The following is a 20,405-nucleotide window of genomic DNA, read 5'->3' as shown; positions in this document are numbered from 1 at the left end:
ATTTTCACAGCCTGCATTATAAGAGGGGTGATACCTATTTTCACGGCCTGCATTATTAGAAGAGAGTATACACAATTTCACAGTCTGCATTATTACTATTGTGGGAGGACACAATTTTAACCCACCAACTGCCATAGAGGTGGAAAAGCAAGCCGCTAGCAAGCAGTTATCATTGTCTTTATTTTGGGGATGACATGTATTAGTGGCGGTGGCTCAGTCTGGTCTTTCAGTTGGTCGGGGGTCAATCTGAGCTGTTAGTATTTTGTTTTGTGGGTTGTCAGTCTGGGGGGTGGTGATCTATCCATGTTAGGGTTGTCACCTTTTCTTCGAGCCAAACCCGAACACTTCAGCGGGGCTTGGCATTTTTTTTTTACATTATAAGATGGTAAAATAACCGGGACACCTCTGTGTGCCCTAGGGGAGTAGTAATGTGGCACGCGCAGCAGTGAACAGTGGGTGTAGACATAGTACAGGAGATGGTCAGAGACTGCAGACATGATACAGGAGATGGTCAGAGACTGCAGACATGATACAGGAGATGGTCAGAGACTGCAGACATGATACATGAGATGGTCAGAGACTGCAGACATAGTACAGGAGATGGTAAGAAACTGCAGACATAGTACAGGAGAAAGAAACTGCATACATGATACAGGAGATGGTCAGAGACTGCAGACATGATACAGGAGATGGTCAGAGACTGCAGACATGATACAGGAGATGGTCAGAGACTGCAGACATGATACAGGAGATGGTCAGAGACTGCATACATGATAAAGGAGAAGGTCAGAGACTGCAGACATAATACAGGAGATGATCAGAGACTACAGACATGGTACAAAAGATGGTCAGAGACTGCAGACATAGTACAGGAGATGGTCAGAGACTGCCGACATAGTACAGGAGATGGTCAGAGACTGCAGACATGATACAGGAGATGGTCAGAGACTGCAGACCTAGCACAGGAGATGGTCACAGACTGCAGACATAGTACAGGAGATGGTCAGAGACTGCAAAGTACAGGAGATGATCAGAGACTGCAGACATGATACAGGAGATGATCAGAGACTGCAGACATAATACAGGAGATGGTCAGAGACTGTATACATGATACAGGAGATGGTCATAGACTGCAGACATAGTACAGGAGATGGTCAGAGACTGCAGACATAATACAGGAGATGGTCAGAGACTGCAGACATGATACAGGAGATGGTCAGAGACTGCAGACATAATACAGGAGATGGTAAGAAACTGCAGATATAGTACAGGAGATGGTAAGAAACTGCATACATGATACAGGAGATGGTAAGAGACTGCAGACATAGTACAGGAGATGGTCAGAGACTGCAGACATAATACAGGAGATGATCAGAGACTGCAGACATAGTACAGGAGATGGTCAGAGACTGCAGACATGATACAGGAGATGGTCAGAGACTGCAGACATAATACAGGAGATGGTAAGAAACTGCAGATATAGTACAGGATATGGTAAGAAACTGCATACATGATACAGGAGATGGTAAGAGACTGCAGACATAGTACAGGAGATGGTCAGAGACTGCAGACATAATACAGGAGATGGTCAGAGACTGCAGACATAATACAGGAGATGGTCAGAGACTGCAGACATAATACAGGAGATGGTCAGAGACTGCAGACATAGTACAGGAGATGATCAGAGACTGCAGACATAGTACAGGAGATGGTCAGAGAGTGCAGACATAGTACAGGAGATGGTCAGAGACTGCAGACATAATACAGGAGATGGTAAGAAACTGCAGATATAGTACAGGAGATGGTAAGAAACTGCATACATGATACAGGAGATGGTAAGAGACTGCAGACATAGTACAGGAGATGGTCAGAGACTGCAGACATAATACAGGAGATGATCAGAGACTGCAGACATAGTACGGGAGATGATCAGAGACTGCAGACATGATACAGGAGATGGTCAGAGACTGCAGACTTAGCACAGGAGATGGTCACAGACTGCAGACATGATACAGGAGATGATCAGAGACTGCAGACGTAATACAGGAGATGGTCAGAGACTGCATACATGATACAGGAGATGGTAAGAAACTGCATACATGATACAGGAGATGGTAAGAGACTGCAGACATAGTACAGGAGATGGTCACAGACTGCAGACATAGTACAGGAGATGGTCAGAGACTGCAGACATAATACAGGAGATGGTCAGGGACTGCAGACATAATACAGGAGATGGTCAGAGACTGCAGACATAGTACAGGAGATGATCAGAGACTGCAGACATAGTACAGGAGATGGGCAGAGACTGCAGACATGATACAGGAGATGGTCAGAGACTGCAGACATAATACAGGAGATGGTAAGAAACTGCAGATATAGTACAGGAGATGGTAAGAAACTGCATACATGATACAGGAGATGGTAAGAGACTGCAGACATAGTACAGGAGATGGTCAGAGACTGCAGACATAATACAGGAGATGGTCAGAGACTGCAGACATAATACAGGAGATGGTCAGAGACTGCAGACATAGTACAGGAGATGATCAGAGACTGCAGACATAGTACAGGAGATGGTCAGAGACTGCAGACATGATACAGGAGATGGTCAGAGACTGCAGACATAATACAGGAGATGGTAAGAAACTGCAGATATAGTACAGGAGATGGTCAGAGACTGCAGACATGATACAGGAGATGGTCAGAGACTGCAGACATAATACAGGAGATGGTAAGAAACTGCAGATATAGTACAGGAGATGGTAAGAAACTGCATACATGATACAGGAGATGGTAAGAGACTGCAGACATAGTACAGGAGATGGTCAGAGACTGCAGACATAATACAGGAGATGGTCAGAGACTGCAGACATAATACAGGAGATGGTCAGAGACTGCAGACATAGTACAGGAGATGATCAGAGACTGCAGACATAGTACAGGAGATGGTCAGAGACTGCAGACATAGCACAGGAGATGGTCAGAGAGTGCAGACATAGTACAGGAGATGGTCAGAGACTGCAGACATGATACAGGAGATGGTCAGAGACTGCAGACATGATACAGGAGATGGTCAGAGACTGCAGACATGATACAGGAGATGGTCAGAGACTGCATACATGATAAAGGAGAAGGTCAGAGACTGCAGACATAATACAGGAGATGATCAGAGACTGCAGACATGGTACAAAAGATGGTCAGAGACTGCAGACATAGTACAGGAGATGGTCAGAGACTGCCGACATAGTACAGGAGATGGTCAGAGACTGCAGACATGATACAGGAGATGGTCAGAGACTGCAGACCTAGCACAGGAGATGGTCACAGACTGCAGACATAGTACAGGAGATGGTCAGAGACTGCATAGTACAGGAGATGATCAGAGACTGCAGACATGATACAGGAGATGATCAGAGACTGCAGACATAATACAGGAGATGATCAGAGACTGCAGACATGATACAGGAGATGGTCAGAGACTGCAGACATAGTACAGGAGATGGTCAGAGACTGCAGATATAGTACAGGAGATGGTAAGAGACTGCAGACATGATACAGGAGATGGTCAGAGACTGCAGACATAATACAGGAGATGGTAAGAAACTGCAGATATAGTACAGGAGATGGTAAGAAACTGCATACATGATACAGGAGATGGTAAGAGACTGCAGACATAGTACAGGAGATGGTCAGAGACTGCAGACATAATACAGGAGATGGTCAGAGACTGCAGACATAATACAGGAGATGGTCAGAGACTGCAGACATAATACAGGAGATGGTCAGAGACTGCAGACATAGTACAGGAGATGATTAGAGACGGCAGACATAGTACAGGAGATGGTCAGAGACTGCAGACATGATACAGGAGATGGTCAGAGACTGCAGACATAATACAGGAGATGGTAAGAAACTGCAGATATAGTACAGGAGATGGTAAGAAACTGCATACATGATACAGGAGATGGTAACAGACTGCAGACATAGTACAGGAGATGGTAAGAAACTGCAGATATAGTACAGGAGATGGTAAGAAACTGCATACATGATACAGGAGATGGTAACAGACTGCAGACATAGTACAGGAGATGGTCAGAGACTGCAGACATAATACAGGAGATGGTCAGAGACTGCAGACATAATACAGGAGATGGTCAGAGACTGCAGACATAGTACAGGAGATGGTCAGAGATTGCAGACATGATACAGGAGATGGTCAGAGACTGCAGACATAATACAGGAGATGGTAAGAAACTGCAGATATAGTACAGGAGATGGTAAGAAACTGCATACATGATACAGGAGATGGTAAGAGACTGCAGACATAGTACAGGAGATGGTCAGAGACTGCAGACATAATACAGGAGATGGTCAGAGACTGCAGACATAGTACAGGAGATGATCAGAGACTGCAGACATAGTACAGGAGATGGTCAGAGACTGCAGACATAGCACAGGAGATGGTCAGAGAGTGCAGACATAGTACAGGAGATGGTCAGAGACTGCAGACATGATACAGGAGATGATCAGAGACTGCAGACATAATACAGGAGATGGTCAGAGACTGCAGACATGATACAGGAGATGATCAGAGACTGCAGATATAATACAGGAGATGGTCAGAGACTGCATACATGATACAGGAGATGGTAAGAGACTGCAGACATAGTACAGGAGATGGTCAGAGACTGCAGACATAATACAGGAGATGGTCAGAGACTGCAGACATAGTACAGGAGATGATCAGAGACTGCAGACATAGTACAGGAGATGGTCAGAGACTGCAGACATAGCACAGGAGATGGTCAGAGAGTGCAGACATAGTACAGGAGATGGTCAGAGACTGCAGACATGATACAGGAGATGATCAGAGACTGCAGACATAATACAGGAGATGGTCAGAGACTGCAGACATGATACAGGAGATGATCAGAGACTGCAGATATAATACAGGAGATGGTCAGAGACTGCATACATGATACAGGAGATGGTCAGAGACTGCAGACATAGTACAGGAGATAATCAGAGACTGCAGACATAATACAGGAGATGGTCAGAGACTGCAGACATAGTACAGGAGATGATCAGAGACTGCAGACATAGTACAGGAGATGATCAGAGACTGCAGACATAGTACAGGAGATGATCAGAGACTGCAGACATAATACAGGAGATGATCAGAGACTGCAGACATAGTACAGGAGATGATCAGAGACTGCAGACATAATACAGGAGATGATCAGAGACTGCAGACATAGTACAGGAGATGATCAGAGACTGCAGACATGATACAGGAGATGGTCAGAGACTGCAGACCTGATACAGGAGATGATCAGAGACTGCAGACGTAATACAGGAGATGGTCAGAGACTGCATACATGATACAGGAGATGGTCAGAGACTGCAGACATAGTACAGGAGATGGTCAGAGACTGCAGACATAGTACAGGAGATGGTCAGAGACTGCAGACATAATACAGGAGATGGTCAGAGACTGCAGACATAATACAGGAGATGGTCAGAGACTGCAGACATAATACAGGAGATGGTCAGAGACTGCAGACATAGTACAGGAGATGGTCAGAGACTGCAGACATAGTACAGGAGATGGTCAGAGACTGCAAAGTACAGGAGATGATCAGAGACTGCAGACATGATACAGGAGATGATCAGAGACTGCAGACATAATACAGGAGATGGTAAGAAACTGCAGATATAGTACAGGAGATGGTAAGAAACTGCATACATGATACAGGAGATGGTAAGAGACTGCAGACATAGTACAGGAGATGGTCAGAGACTGCAGACATAATACAGGAGATGGTCAGAGACCGCAGACATAATACAGGAGATGGTCAGAGACTGCAGACATAGTACAGGAGATGATCAGAGACTGCAGACATAGTACAGGAGATGGTCAGAGACTGCAGACATGATACAGGAGATGGTCAGAGACTGCAGACATAATACAGGAGATGGTAAGAAACTGCAGATATAGTACAGGAGATGGTAAGAAACTGCATATATGATACAGGAGATGGTAAGAGACTGCAGACATAGTACAGGAGATGGTAAGAAACTGCAGATATAGTACAGGAGATGGTCAGAGACTGCAGACATAATACAGGAGATGATCAGAGACTGCAGACATAGTACAGGAGATGATCAGAGACTGCAGACATAGTACAGGAGATGGTCAGAGACTGCAGACATAGCACAGGAGATGGTCAGAGAGTGCAGACATAGTACAGGAGATGGTCAGAGACTGCAGACATGATACAGGAGATGATCAGAGACTGCAGACATAATACAGGAGATGGTCAGAGACTGCAGACATGATACAGGAGACGATCAGAGACTGCAGATATAATACAGGAGATGGTCAGAGACTGCATACATGATACAGGAGATGGTCAGAGACTGCAGACATAGTACAGGAGATAATCAGAGACTGCAGACATAATACAGGAGATGGTCAGAGACTGCAGACATAGTACAGGAGATGGTAAGAAACTGCAGACATAGTACAGGAGAAAGAAACTGCATACATGATACAGGGGATGGTCAGAGACTGCAGACATAGTACAGGAGATGGTCAGAGACTGCAGACATGATACAGGAGATGGTCAGAGACTGCAGACATGATACAGGAGATGGTCAGAGACTGCATACATGATAAAGGAGAAGGTCAGAGACTGCAGACATAATACAGGAGATGATCAGAGACTGCAGACATGGTACAAAAGATGGTCAGAGACTGCAGACATAGTACAGGAGATGGTCAGAGACTGCCGACATAGTACAGGAGATGGTCAGAGACTACAGACATGATACAGGAGATGGTCAGAGACTGCAGACATAGTACAGGAGATGGTCAGAGACTGCAGACATAGTACAGGAGATGGTCAGAGACTGCAGACATAGTACAGGAGATGGTCAGAGACTGCAGACATGATACAGGAGATGGTCAGAGACTGCAGACATAATACAGGAGATGGTAAGAAACTGCAGATATAGTACAGAAGATGGTAAGAAACTGCATACATGATACAGGAGATGGTAAGAGACTGCAGACATAGTACAGGAGATGGTAAGAGACTGCAGACATAGTACAGGAGATGGTCAGAGACTGCAGACATGATACAGGAGATGGTCAGAGACTGCAGACATGATACAGGAGATGGTAAGAAACTGCAGATATAGTACAGAAGATGGTAAGAAACTGCATACATGATACAGGAGATGGTAAGAGACTGCAGACATAGTACAGGAGATGGTCAGAGACTGCAGACATAATACAGGAGATGGTCAGAGACTGCAGACATAGTACAGGAGATGGTCAGAGACTGCAGACATAGTACAGGAGATGATCAGAGACGGCAGACATAGTACAGGAGATGGTCAGAGACTGCAGACATAGTACAGGAGATGGTCAGAGACTGCAGACATGATACAGGAGATGGTCAGAGACTGCAGACATAATACAGGAGATGGTAAGAAATTGCAGATATAGTACAGGAGATGGTAAGAAACTGCATACATGATACAGGAGATGGTAAGAGACTGCAGACATAGTGCAGGAGATGGTAAGAAACTGCAGATATAGTACAGGAGATGGTAAGAAACTGCATACATGATACAGGAGATGGTAAGAGACTGCAGACATAGTACAGGAGATGGTCAGAGACTGCAGACATAATACAGGAGATGGTCAGAGACTGCAGACATAATACAGGAGATGATCAGAGACTGCAGACATAGTAAAGGAGATGGTCAGAGACTGCAGACATGATACAGGAGATGGTCAGAGACTGCAGACATAATACAGGAGATGGTAAGAAACTGCAGATATAGTACAGGAGATGGTAAGAAACTGCATACATGATACAGGAGATGGTAAGAGACTGCAGACATAGTACAGGAGATGGTCAGAGACTGCAGACATAATACAGGAGATGGTCAGAGACTGCAGACATAATACAGGAGATGGTCAGAGACTGCAGACATAGTACAGGAGATGATCAGAGACTGCAGACATAGTACAGGAGATGGTCAGAGACTGCAGACATAGCACAGGAGATGGTCAGAGAGTGCAGACAATCACATAGTACAGGAGATGGTCAGAGACTGCAGACATGATACAGGAGATGATCAGAGACTGCAGACATAATACAGGAGATGGTCAGAGACTGCAGACATGATACAGGAGATGATCAGAGACTGCAGATATAATACAGGAGATGGTCAGAGACTGCATACATGATACAGGAGATGGTCAGAGACTGCAGACATAGTACAGGAGATAATCAGAGACTGCAGACATAATACAGGAGATGGTCAGAGACTGCAGACATAGTACAGGAGATGGTAAGAAACTGCAGACATAATACAGGAGAAAGAAACTGCATACATGATACAGGGGATGGTTAGAGACTGCAGACATAGTACAGGAGATGATCAGAGACTGAGGACATAGTACAGGAGATGATCAGAGACTGCGGACATTGTACAGGAGATGATCAGAGACTGCAGACATTGTACAGGAGATGATCAGAGACTGCAGACATAGTACAGGAGATGATCAGAGACTGCAGACATAGTACAGGAGATGATCAGAGACTGCAGACATAGTACAGGAGATGATCAGAGACTGAGGACATAGTACAGGAGATGATCAGAGACTGCGGACATAATACAGGAGATGATCAGAGACTGCAGACATTGTACAGGAGATGATCAGAGACTGCAGACATAGTACAGGAGATGATCAGAGACTGCAGACATAGTACAGGAGATGATCAGAGACTGCAGACATAGTACAGGAGATGATCAGAGACTGCGGACATAATACAGGAGATGATCAGAGACTGCAGACATTGTACAGGAGATGATCAGAGACTGCAGACATTGTACAGGAGATGATCAGAGACTGCAGACATAGTACAGGAGATGATCAGAGACTGCGGACATAGTACAGGAGATGATCAGAGACTGCAGACATAGTACAGGAGATGATCAGAGACTGAGGACATAGTACAGGAGATGATCAGAGACTGCGGACATAATACAGGAGATGATCAGAGACTGCAGACATTGTACAGGAGATGATCAGAGACTGCAGACATAGTACAGGAGATGATCAGAGACTGCAGACATAGTACAGGAGATAATCAGAGACTGCAGACATTGTACAGGAGATGATCAGAGACTGCAGACATTGTACAGGAGATGATCAGAGACTGCAGACATAGTACAGGAGATAATCAGAGACTGCAGACATAGTTGGGCTGAAATTGCAACCGGGTCACATATGAATCGTACAGAACGTTCCTGTGTTTTCATAGTGTGAACATGTCCTGTTACCTGGAATCCACACTTTGCTCCACTTGCTTGGAAGGGGGGCTCTAGTATGGGCACCTGGAGCAATTTTTCACATCTCTTGTGGGGTACCATGGTAGACATCTCTTTAATATTGGGGGGAGATGATATGTGCTAAGGGGTCTGGATTTCATATCCAAGCCCCCTTGTAGCACAGGTATTAAAGTGCCCCCTAGAAGATATCCCCCCCCATTACTCAAAGTGAACTGTGGGCTAGTTCCACCCTCACCCTCTTGTTCATGCCCCCCATCCTCTGGAAGACTCACTGTGGATTTGTTGATAAATGATCTCAGTCCGGCAGCGTTGTCGGCAGCATGGTGAGCCTTCTCCCCACCTCCTCCTCCTCTGTGTACACAGGAAAACAACACAGCAGCAGGAGGAGGAGGGGCGGGTTCACTCCACAGCACTCTCTCTGCACCGTGTCTGTGTCCTGCAGCTGGGGACAGCGGGAGAGATGTCGGGTCTGTCATGAAAAGTGGAGCTCATGGGCGGCGTGCGGGAACAAAGATACCCCGCACAACTGCGGCATTCCATTACTATGATTCGTCAGGGAAGTTAATTAGAGGTCCACCTGTGTAGGCAAGGCACGCCGCACAGAGCCACCGGCGGGTCTGAATAATGTGCCCGGGTCTCAGACGGCCAGAGACCTGGACACATGTTTCAAAACCCGTACTGTCCGGGTGAATCCCGGACAGGTGGCAACCCTAATATAATATTATATATATATATATATATATATATATATATATATATATAAAGATATAGTGTGTGTGTGTATATAGAGAGAGAGAGATACTGTGTGTGTGGGTATACACACACACACACACACATATATATATATATATATATATATAGATATATATATATATATCTATATATATATATATATCTATATATATATATCTATCTATATCTATATCAATATATCTATATATCTATATCTATCTATCTATCTACATACACACACACAGGTAATATGCATTTGTGGAACACACTGCACAGTTTTTTACATTTATAAGCAATTTTGTAATATTTATTTCCACAGGGTGTTGTACATAAGGGAAGAGATGGTGCACAACCAATTATTAATCTTGATCATTACACAGAAAACGTTCCCGCCTTTTTCTCCCCCATTACAGCTATATGAGGTGATAGTGTCCTCTGTATCATGGCGGCCTCCGGCCGGAGCCTCAGCAAGGACGATTTTGTTCTCTAGCGTCTGCGAAATCTCTCCCATTAAAGCGGAGTTCCACACAAAAATGGAACTTCCGCTTTTCGGAACCCTCCCCCCTCTGGTGTCACATTTGGCACCTTTCAGGGGGGAGGGGGGTGCAGATACCTGTCAAAGACAGGTATTTGCACCCACTTCCGGCATAGACTCCCATGGGGGTCTATGCCTCTTCCCGTCCCAACCACGCTGTCTGCTGGGAACACACAGCTCCCAGCAGAGAGCGGGGACCACTTGGGACGCGCAGCGCGACTCGCGCATGCGCAGTAGGGAACCGGGAAGTGAAGCCGCAACGCTTCACTTCCTGATTCCCTCACCTAGGATGTCGGCGGCAGCTGCCGAGAACCGAGCGGGTTCTCGGCGTCCCCTGCCGACATCGCTGGACCCCGGGACAGGTAAGTGGCCATGTATTAAAAGTCAGCAGCTGCAGTATTTGTAGCTGCTGGCTTTTAATATTTTTTTTTTTTTGGCGGTGTGGGTGAACCCCCCGCTTTAAATACAAGGGATTCAGTCATAGACAAAATGGCCACCGGCCGGAGCCCGGATATGAGGAAAATTGTCCTCTAGTGTTTCAGGGGGAAAACGTGGAGGTTGCTGAGAAGAAGTAGTTTGTACGGAGACGTAGCGAAGAGCAGATGTAGGGGAGAGAGCGATCAGATTATCTATAGTATATGAGAGAGGAGACAGGGAATATACAGTGTGGAAGATGGAGGAGAGTGAGGGAGATATATTGCGACCTTCTATACCAGTCTATTATACAGAATGGCGGAGATACAGAGCGGATAGATGAGGATTACCATAGAGATTTATAGGAGGAGAACTAAGATAGGAATCTATTATAGATGACGGAGGAGGATTACCATAGAGACAGTGCGATTTTCTATAAGAATCTATTATAAATGATGGAGGAGGATTACCATAGAGAGTGCGATTTTCTATAAGAATCTATTATAAAATGATGGAGGAGGATTACCATAGAGAGACAGTGTGATTTTCTATAAGAATCTATTATAAATGACGGAGGAGGATTACCATAGAGAGTGCGATTTTCTATAAGAATCTATTATAGATGATGGAGGAGGATTACCATAGAGACAGTGCGATTTTCTATAAGAATCTATTATAAAATGATGGAGGAGGATTACCATAGAGACAGTGCGATTTTCTATAAGAATCTATTATAGATGACGGAGGAGGACTACCATAGAGAGACAGTGCGATTTTCTATAAGAATCTATTATAGATGATGGAGGAGGATTACCATAGAGACAGTGCGATTTTCTATAAGAATCTATTATAGATGACGGAGGAGGATTACCATAGAGAGTGCAATTTTCTATAACAATCTATTATAGATGACGGAGGAGGATTACCATAGAGAGACAGTGCGATTTTCTATAGGAATCTATTATAGATGACGGAGGAGGATTACCATAGAGACAGTGCGATTTTCTATAAGAATCTATTATAGATGATGGAGGATTACCATAGAGAGACAGTGCGATTTCCTATAAGAATCTATTATAGATGACGGAGGAGGATTACCATAGAGACAGTGCGATTTTCTATAAGAATCTATTATAGATGACGGAGGAGGATTACCATAGAGAGACAGTGCGATTTTCTATAGGATTCTATTATAGATGACGGAGGAGGATTACCATAGAGACAGTGCGATTTTCTATAGGATTCTATTATAGATGATGGAGGAGGATTACCATAGAGAAATATCTGTATGAAGGCCAGGCTGTGTAAAAGTCTCACACGTGTGGTATTATTCAGGAGGAGTAGCAGAATGTATTTTGGGGTGCAATTTTTAATATGTACATGCTATGTGTTAGAAATATCTTATGAATTGACAAATTTGTGTAAAAAAAAAATATATATATACATTTTGATTTTATTTCTACATTTTCCAAATACTTGTAGAGAAAATGACATGTTCAAAAGACTCATAATGCCTCATAGAATATAATTTGGGGTGTTTGCTTTCCAAAATGGGGTCATTTTGTGGATAAATCCACTGTCCTGGTGCTCTAGGGCCTTCAAAATTGTGACATGTAGTCAGGAAATTAGATATGTAATTTATGCTCCTGGAATGTCTGTAGGTGCTACTTGGATGTCAGGCCTCTGTAAGTGGCCAGGCTGTGTAAAAGTCTCACCCATGTGGTATTGCCATACTCAGAAGGTGTAGCAGAATGTATTTTGGGGTATCATTTTTGCCATTTACATGCTGTGTTTTAGAAATATCTTATACAGTGCTTTGCAAAAGTATTCACCCCCTTGGCTTTTTACCTATTTTGTTACATTACAGACTTTAGTTTACTGTTTTTTTTTTAATCTGAATTATATTTGATGGATCAGAACACAATAGTCTACGTTGGTGAAGTAAAATTAGAAAAATACATACAGTACATAAAACTATTTTTTAGAAATAAAAAACTGATAATTGGCATGTGCGTATGTATTCACCCCTGTTGTTATAAAGCCCATAAAAAGCTCTGGTGCAACCAATTACCTTCAGACGTCACATAATTAGTGAAATGATGTCCACCTGTGTGCAATCTAAGTGTCACATGATCTGTCATTACATAGACACACCTTTTTGAAAGGCTCCAGTGGCTTCAACACCTAAGCAAGAGGCACCACTAACTAAACACTGCCACGTTGGGGTGTTTGCTTTGCAAAATGGGGTCATTTTGTGGGCGTTTCTATTGTCCTGGTGCTCTAGGGCCTTCTACTTAAAAGTAGCAGCAGAATGTATTTTGGGGTTTAACTTTTGCTATGTACATGCTGCGTGTTAGAAATATCTTACAAATGAACAATTTTGTGCAAAGAAAAAAAATAAGTTTATTTTCTTTTCACGTTTTCCAAAAACTTGTGGAAAAAATGACATGTTAAAAGACGCATAATGCCTCATAGAATGTACATTGGGGTGTTTGCTTTCCAAAATGGGGTAATTTTGTGGGCATTTCTATTGTCCTGGTGCTCCAGGGCTTTCAAATGTGTAATAGGTAGTCAAGACATTAGATGTGTAATTTATGCACCTAGAACGCCTGAAGGTGCTACTTGGATGTTGGGGCTCTGTATATGACCAGGCTAGGCAAAAATCTGACACATTATTGCCATACTCAGGAGGAGCAGCATAATGTATTTTTAGGTGTAATTTTTTGCTTTGTACATGCTATGTGTTAGAAGTATCTTATAAATTGACAACTGTAAAAATATATTTTTATTTTGTTTTCATTTTATTTCCACAATTACCAAAAATTTTTGGAAAAAATGACATGTTCAAAAGACTCATAATGCCCTATAGAATATAAGTTGAGGTGTTTGCTTTCTAAAATGGGGTCATTTTGTGGGCAAATCTATTATGCTGGTGCCCCAGGGCCTTCAAAAGTGTGATAGGTAGTCAGGAAATATGTAATTTATGCTCCTAAAGCGCCGAAGGTGCAATGATGTTGGGCCTCTGTATGGAGACCAAGCTGTGTAAAAGTCTCACACATGTGGTATTATTCGGGAGGAGTAGCAGAATGTATTTTGGGGTATAAAAATACATGCTATGTGTAATAAATATATTATGAATTGACAAATTTGTGTAAAAAATATACATATATACATTTTCATTTTATTTCTACATTTTCCAAAAACTTGTGGAAAAAAAATTGACAGTTACTTACCGGTAACTGTTTTTCTAGGATATCTTCCAGGACGGCACACCTGAGAGATGAGAGGCTCCTCCCTACAGGAAACACAATCAATCGACAGCTGTTTTAAGTCCCCACCCTTCCCCTTGATCCTCAGTTTGTAGAGAAGTAACTCCTGAACCTGGTTCACAAGGGAAATCATTCCTCATAGGTACTCGCCTTCTAGTGTTCTACCATTTTCCCTCCTCCAACGGGCGGGAAGTAGGCCTGCCGTCCTGGAAGATATCCTAGAAAAACAGTTACCGGTAAGTAACTGTCAATTTTCTCTTAGTCATCTTCCAGGACGGCACACCTGAGAGGATAATCAAGTACCTCAGGCCTACCTTAGGGTGGGACCACTGCAAGACCCTCTTGGCAGACCTTGGTTCTGCAGTGAGTTTTACCTCCACTCCATATGCTTGATGAAGGTATTATAGCTGGATCATGCGGCTGGTCTGCAGGTCTACTCTGATGTCCCTGCCTTCTCCGCTTCGGATGCAGGACCTAGGTGGAATGGGCTCTTTAAGATGGAATCAGAAAACATGTTAAACTTGTAGGTTAGCAATGTTGCCTGTCACACATCTAACAACCATGGCCTATTGTGCCTGTAGGTGCTACTTAGAACCCCTAAAGATTAATCAGAGACCTGTGTTGTAAGACGAGGACACTCATTGATCACTAAGAGGGCCTGTCTTAACACCACCCTGTTCAGGGAATTAAAACTGCAACAAAAGGTGGGCCCCTAACAGACAACCTTTTTTGTTCATTTTTATCTTTACATCAGCAAAGACTAAAGGGAAGCCTACTTAAGGGTAATAGATTTAACCGAGGCTTGATCCCTGGGTTTAAGGCATGCCCACTCTGTGGCTTTACTTACGCCTGAGTGCCTACTTCAGGAGAATAAAGTTCATAGCAGGAGTATAACACTTATACTGCTACATCTAGTTCTGCTAGAAGGGTGAGATGAAGGCCATGCACCGAGCCGTAACCTATTCGGTCGGGTATACATCTTTATACTTCATCTTCAGGTCATAATACTCCTCTGAACAGAACTTCCCAAGTTCTTACTAAGCAGGGTGATTCTTTATCGCCTTCCTCCAGTGTCCTATAACCCTACTGGGCTTCAACCCTAGGAAATGGTTCCAGCATTCCTGAATGTAAGGGGCTGAGGCTTTCTGACATGTGACGTCTGCAGCCAGAACTCCAGGCCCCTCCACGGAAAAGAGGGCTGAAATACAAAAGGTGATACATGCATTATTAATATCACAAATTAAAAAAAAGATCATAGATTGTGGACCCAGCACAATAGATTTAGACAGAAAGGACACAAGCATAGACAATAATGTGTATCCGGGTGTGGCTAGCTAAACCAACATATCAAATATGGGAGAGACCCAAATCTGAACTTCAATGTAGACAAACAGTCCTCACAGTCTGGTTTTCTGATGTGCAGCCAATATGTAAAAACATTAAGACACACGCAAACCCTCAGCCTTGGTTCACACTGGGACGACTTGTCAGGCAACCTAGTCACCTGACAAGTAGCGTCCTCTTCTGTGCAATGGAACCGTTCTAATCGGCGCGATGCAAGTCGCTCCGACTTAGAAAAAGGTTCCTGTACGACTTTGGGGGCGACTTGCATTGACTTCTATACAGAAGTCGTTTCGCAAGTCGCCGCTGAGTCGTGTCCTGGGTCGCCTGAGGCAGTCGCGCTGTAAGTCGTGCTGCCTCAGTGTGAACCGACCCTAAATGCTGCGTGTTTCTGAAGTGCAGCTAGCTAGGTCATAACTGATATATATACATAAAGGACGGGAGTCCTGTTTACGGTGGAGTTTTACTGATGTACAGCAAAACAGGGCCATAAATATAAGACAGAAAGACCCAAACTTCTATGTTGCGTATTTCTGACGAACCACCAAATACAGTTATAAGATCAATATGGCACACAAGACAATATCTTTTCTGTTATGCAGTTCTGTAGTGCAGTCACATAGAACCAACACAGAAAGGACACAAGCAACCTGCAGCATTGTGTTTTTCTGAAGTGCAGTAAGGTAAGGGAATCTGAAACAGAAAGCACCAACAAGCTTCAATGTTGAGTATTTCTGCTGTGCAGCCACATAAAAACAGAGAAAAAACAGACAGCCTTCCTAGCTGCGATCTTTTTGGTGTATTGCAAAGTAAGGCAATAACTCCATGATGTCTATTCTTGTTGTGTAGCAAAACCTCAACCAGAAGGGACAGATAAAACTTACGGCTCCCACACCTGTGCGACACAACCTGCAACCGCAAAAAACGCAAGAGAAAAGTCATACACTATGGCTTCCAATGGGAACCATTCGTGTCTGTGCAACTCCAGGTCGCAGCGCCACCAAGCAGACCCTGCTTTCTGGATCCACAGACCTCAAGATTACACAGGTCGCAGGTAACTTGCAATTTTCAGGTGGAACAAGCGAGGGGTCCCCAATGCTGTATCTCCCTGGAGGCGTGCAGCCAACAACCCCCTGCTGTGTATCCTTAAGAAGCAGTAAGGTAGAACAATGAGAAACAGAAAAGACACCCCTCACTTCTGTGCCTTTCTGATATGCAGCCGATAAGGCAGTAAATATAGGACATACAGGACACAAACAATCTTCAATCTTGTGCATGTCTGATGTGTAGTAATATACCAATACTGAGCAGAGACGCCACCACCCTCAATGTGTCTCCCTGCTGAGGCAGCAAAAACAAATCAGAAAAGGACAATCAACCTCACTGCTGTGTCCCTTCTGATATGCAGCCAATAAGGCAGTAAATGTAAGACATAAAAGGACAGACAACCTTCAATCTTGTATATATCTGATGTGCAACAATATAACAATCTGAATAGAGATAGCACATCCATATTGAAGAGATTTGGCATGCGACTCAACATGTCAAATCGCATGCCTAAAATCGGCAGCCTTTGCCGTTAATAGCACTGTCAGCCCGACACCACTTTGGGGGGCTGCACCGATTACCAAAGGCAGTACAAGTACTACCCCTGGCACAGGTTCAACTTGTATTTTCCAACAATTCAGGACCATCAATCTTCACTACTGCCTTTCTAATATGCAACCAATAAGGCAGTAATACAGGACACAAAAAAACCCCAGACAGAACTCAATTTTGAGTATGTCTGATGTGCAGCAATATAACAAATATGAGCAGAGATGTCACAAGACTCAATGATCTGCATTTCCGCCATGCGTCACAAGACCAGAAAGTACAGACCACCTTCCCTGTTGTATTTTTCTGATCTGTAGCCAATTAAAAGCAGTACCTTTAGGATATAACAGACAACAACCAAGCTTCAGTGCAGTGCATTTCTGATGTACAGCAATATACCCCTTATGAGCAGAGATGTCACAAATCTCAATGTGCATTTCTGCTGTGCCACAAAACATCCCAGCAAGGACAAACCTTCACTACTGAGGTCTACTGGTGTGCAACCAAGAAGGAGTCATGGTGTATCCCTTTATGAAATAACCAAACAGAGCAATTTGATCCCTAGGCATAGCCTGGGCTGTAGATACTAACACTTCACCCCCAGTGAAGCAACAAATCCTAAAATGGTTGGACACCTTACTATATAGTAGCTGTTGTCCTACCTTACCTCCGTAGACTGAGCAAACGCTGGCCAGCTCACACACAGGTGGGGCTGATCAGAAACTAAAGTCTCAATGAGCCCAGCCCTAGAGACCAATTTAGGACAGCCTCTAGAAAAGGTGATCACCAATTTAGCCTGGAGGAAAATAGCCACCTGCAGGCCTTAAGCAGTCATGTATCTATCTAGCTCTTGCATATGTTTGCACAAAAAATCCTTAATTAAAAGGATATAGGAAGCGATTTATGGTAAATCGCCTTTAGATCTGTCACTGAGTTGACTGTAGCCCAAACCAACAAAAAGGTTTTTCTTACCTCCTGCACTATAACATAACCACAATGTAAAGGTGGAGTGGGAGGTTGGAGCTTATGACTTCAGATTCCTAGCAGCTGGGCTAATAGGGCCATATAACCTAGTGCACCTGCTGGAGAGCTTACTCCTGAATCCTTCAACCATTGCACAATCCTTCAACCATTGCACAAGCCATAAATTGTTCAGTGGTATACCTGGCCTATAAGGAACTCTTTGTATCTACCGGGTCCCCCCTCCCCTCTATTCATCCCTACTAATGTCCCACAACCGGACATGTAGGGAGAGTCTGGAAACCTACTGTTATGATAACCACAGTGTCTCTGCTGTAAGAGTGAGCTGTGGCTGGTGGTTTTAGCAGTAGCTTCTGGGCTATTTTGTTATGCAGACCCCAGGTCCTGCACTGCACCACTCAGTAAATACAGGGGGAAGGGGAAGAAATGCCTTACCTACCTCTTTCCCATCTGAGGTGGTTTAGGCACACTCGCTCCTCTGCACCACTTGTCCACCATACAGCATCTCTGATGTAAGAGGGAGCTGTAGCTGGTGTTTTTAGCAGAAGCTTCTGGGCTATTTGAATCTAGACCCCAGGGGAGATTATCTCAAATGCCCAGAAACCATCTGGCTGGGATTGGGGATTTTGCAGCTAAATTCCCAAGGTAAAGGAAAGCACTCACCGTTGTCGTCTTCCCCTTTTGCCACAGCCACCGGGCTTGCTTTTCCATCCTTATGGTCCACACGCAAGGAGGATAGCCGCCAAAGTGCCCCCCCAACTGCTGTCCCCGTAGGGAGCTGCAAGGTTAGGCTGTGTCCTGCCAGTCAGTATATACACCTGGGGGGGCAATGCCGAATGTTCCTCATTCCATTCTGAGGTGGTTTAGGCAGACATCCACCGTAGTGAACTGGTGCCTCCTCGAAAGGAGGATGTGGGCGCCTGCTCCTGCTGACTCTCAGCCTTCCCTCCTGGGTAAGAACACGGGTCGTTCAGGCGGCGCCCTCCCCAGCAGCCCGCGCGAGCTACAAGGGGCCCAGGAGTCGGGGGCCCTGGAAAGAACTGACAGACAGCACCCCTGTCTGAACGGACAGGTAAGGGGGGGAGACAGGAAAAAGGCCCCTGAAGTTCTGGGGACACCACTGTACCCAGGGGCCTTCAGCTCTCAGGGGGGCTCTTCCAGTTTCTGCTGCCCCCCCTGAGGAAAGGATAGGGGAACCCCCCCAGGAAGGATAAATATATCCAGCCAGACCCAGAGGCCTATCAGGTACTAACCAGGCCCACCCTGCTTAGCCTCCGAGATCATACGAGATCGGGCAGGCGGCGCCCTCTTTCACTTTCAGGGTGATGTGGCCGTAGGCCTTCCCAGGCATTTGGTCCGGCTCCCAGGGGGGGACCACCAGCCCCAGGCTTCGGGTCATTTGGAAAAAAACAAACAGTTTCGCTGTGTAGGGAGAAACACAATCAAAAACTGAGGATCAAGGGGAAGGGTGGGGACTTAAAACAGCTGTCGATTGATTGTGTTTCCTGTAGGGAGGAGCCTCTCATCTCTCAGGTGTGCCGTCCTGGAAGATGACTAAGAGAAAATGACATGTTCAAAAGACTCATAATGCCTCATAGAATATAATTTGGGGTGTTTGCTTTCCGAAATGGGGCCATTTTGTGGATAAATCTACTCTGTCCTGGTGCTCTAGGGCCTTCAAAAATGTGATAGGTAGTCAGGAAATTAGATGTGTAATTTATGTCCCTAGAACGCCTGGAGGTGCTACTTTCATGTTGGGGCTCTGTATGTGGCTAGGTTGCGAAAAACTCCTACACATGTGGTATCGCCATACTCAGGACAAGTAGCAAAATGTGTTTTGGGGTGACATTGCAAGTATGCTTATGCTGTCTGTGAGAAATAGCTTGTTAATATGACAATTTTGTGTAAAAAAATATATTAATTTCTTAATTTTCCCAAGAAATGTGGGAAAAGATTACAACTTCAAAAAACTCACCATGCCTCTTACTAAATACCTTGGACTGTCTACTTTCCTAAAAGGGGTCATATGTACTGTCAGAGCTTGTAGGCTCTATAACTGCCACATAAACTGAATAATATACATAATATTTGGGTTGTTTTCTTTTTTTGTAAAATTTTTATTGGATTATTATGATAAGGAGTATATTCCAGCTGGCAATGAA

The 20,405-nt window shown here is 44.3% G+C and overlaps 1 protein-coding gene across 1 annotated transcript in view; it reads right to left on the bottom strand.

Annotated features, from left to right (window-relative positions):
- Positions 1–9,899, bottom strand: part of LOC141110179 (RING finger protein 207-like) — a 32,536-nt gene extending 22,637 nt beyond the window's left edge. The window contains exon 1 of the mRNA XM_073601387.1: positions 9,648–9,899. Within this exon, the coding sequence (XP_073457488.1) occupies positions 9,648–9,851 (204 nt within the window). The 5' untranslated portion in view covers positions 9,852–9,899. The remainder of the gene's footprint in view (positions 1–9,647) is intronic.
- Positions 9,900–20,405: the final 10,506 nt, after the last annotated feature.

This window comes from Aquarana catesbeiana, linkage group LG10, assembly GCF_042186555.1.
Source record: "Aquarana catesbeiana isolate 2022-GZ linkage group LG10, ASM4218655v1, whole genome shotgun sequence".
Taxonomy (NCBI): Eukaryota; Metazoa; Chordata; class Amphibia; order Anura; family Ranidae; genus Aquarana; species Aquarana catesbeiana.
Note: the sequence above shows the minus strand (reverse complement) of the source record. Positions and strands in the feature narration are given on the sequence as shown.